The sequence below is a fragment of the Protobothrops mucrosquamatus genome, unplaced genomic scaffold, assembly GCF_001527695.2.
Source record: "Protobothrops mucrosquamatus isolate PMUCROS unplaced genomic scaffold, P.Mucros_1.0 scaffold7285, whole genome shotgun sequence".
Classification (NCBI taxonomy): domain Eukaryota; kingdom Metazoa; phylum Chordata; class Lepidosauria; order Squamata; family Viperidae; genus Protobothrops; species Protobothrops mucrosquamatus.
The window spans coordinates 13497-15741 of record NW_015393087.1 but is presented as its reverse complement, the minus strand read 5'-3'; the positions used below and the strand labels follow the sequence as shown (position 1 = coordinate 15741).

General features: G+C 35.2%; 1 protein-coding gene across 1 annotated transcript in view; it reads right to left on the bottom strand.

Moving 5' to 3' along the window:
- Window positions 1-2245, bottom strand: part of LOC107300511 (dynactin subunit 4-like) — an 11023-nt gene that overhangs the window by 3163 nt on the left and 5615 nt on the right. Inside the window, exons 4-5 of the mRNA XM_015829834.2 lie at window positions 1465-1508; window positions 984-1091 (exon numbers count right to left, since the gene is read on the bottom strand). Coding sequence (XP_015685320.1) covers window positions 984-1091; window positions 1465-1508 — 152 coding nt within the window. The remainder of the gene's footprint in view (window positions 1-983; window positions 1092-1464; window positions 1509-2245) is intronic.

Genomic DNA, 2245 nt, shown 5'->3' with positions numbered 1-2245 from the left:
AAACCAAATTAAAGCTGGAAGTTTGGAAGGGGATTTTTAAGGGAAAGGAGAATTCACTCAAGTTTTCTAACCTGCTATTGACTGAGAGCCACACCAGACACGTCGTCAAGAGCTGAGACCAAGTTAAAGACTGGATCAGCAAGAGGGGGCGTGTCAAGTTTGACTACTTGGTCTCAAGAGCAGGCATCCAATGAAAACCACATGTGAATTCTCCATCTCCCGTACTGGAGAATATATATTTAAATCTAAATATCTCACAGACATTACATTTGTGCCAACTCTGAGCTAAATCACTGTATACAGAATAACAATAATCCAGCATTTGAAAGCTGAAGGTATTGGGGCCTATTTCCAAATCTGAACCTTCACTGTAAAATACAAACCAAGTTACTTTATGATTTGAAAGCATGAATGTCTACATTTATTTCAAATATAGGTAGTCCTCGACTTACGATCACAATTCGGCCCCAAATTTCTATTGCTAAGCAAGAAAGCTAAAGTAAATTTTATGACCTTTCTTGCCACAGTTGTTAAGTGAATCACTGCAGTTGTTATGTGAATTTGGCTTCCCCATTGACTTTGTGTGTTAAAAGGTAGCAAAAGGGAATCACATGACTCCAGAACACTGCAACTGTCATAAATATGAGTCAATTATCAAGTATCTGAATTTTGATCGCAAGACCATGGGAATGGTGCAACGGTCATAAGTGTGAAAACTGTCATGTCACTTTTTTCAGTGCCGTTATAAGGTCAGTCACTAAATGAATTGTTGTAAGTCGAAGAGTACCTGTAGATGGTATCTCTTAATAAAACACAAGCTATGAAAACTTCAGATAAGTTCCATTTATCATTTTTAAAATTTTCTTGCTTCAGTTTTAGAAATGTCAGCTACAACGACTATTATGTATCACTGTACTTTAGAATGTTACATCTGGTTCTCACTGTGTGACCTCAACAACTTGTGTGCTGTTTTCCTAGCTTACCGAAAAAGCCAGTGGCATGTATGGTCGCCGTCGAACTAATTTTTTACGATCTCTTTCCATCTTCTCCTTCTGAGCCAACTGTTGATAATATTCCACCAGTTTATTAATCTATATAAAAAGAAACATTTTAAGCTATTCATGTGAAGGGACATTCTTTACAATATTTTTTTTTCTGAATTCACTCTGAACATTTTTTAAAAAAAACCTTTCATTGCATTTACAAATCTTCACATAGTGGAGTTTAAAATTTACTCTTTCTCTTCCTAGCAACTCTTTCTCCCCCTATTTATTTACTTTATAGAATATTTTATGTTTAATTTGTGCCACTATTCCTACATATTTACCCATCTGAATGGACTTTACTGTTCTTTAGTAGAGGCTAAACACAGAGAAATGGAACAAATCAATACATTCCTGATTTATTTCACTTTCATATTTCCTAGTAAATTAATTTATTCCTGAATATATTTCTTTTCGTTACCTTTTGTGTATAAGGATTTTCAGGTTCCTGCCAACCTCCACTGGCTGCAATGTAACAAAAAATAACATGAACGATTAAGAAGAAGGGTATCATGAAACACATGTTCTAGTCAAAAATAAACTATACAGATAGTAACCATCTGCTTCTCTCCTCTGCCAAATCCATCACTGGCCTAATACTGTATATATGTTATTTAGAATGACATAATACTGTGTGCTTCATCACTGTATGAGTCAGAAAGCAGCTTGTGTTTCTTATCTAGTAACTGAAAGTTGGTTAATGTGAACATAGGGACATAAAATATCGATGACAGATCAGCAAATCAAACACAGGTGATAAAAATCTATTTTGTACCTTCCATTTTTCCCTTGCAAATTTCCCTATTGCCAGGGAATTGTATTGTTACAATTAGCACACAGTGAAAAAAGGGGAGAAGGCACAGACATCTATGCAGATAACAAGGGGATTCTGCTGATTTGGTAATTTTTTCTGCACATAGTGGAGACCAGCCCTCCCTGAAAGAAAAGTGGAAGGCAGACAAATTCTTTTTTCCTTCAAATTTCTTGCCATTAATAAGGGTTCCCAAATTTTCCATAATACCCAACAAAAATAACTGAGGCTTAAACTTTATCTTTTTCTTAAAGACATTTTGAATGTTCCACCAAATCTTTATCCAAAATGCTTTAACCGCCCTACAAGTCCACCACACATGAAAATAAGTTGCATCTAAATTTCCACATCTCCAACACTTAGGTTGTAAATTAGAATACATACGAGACAA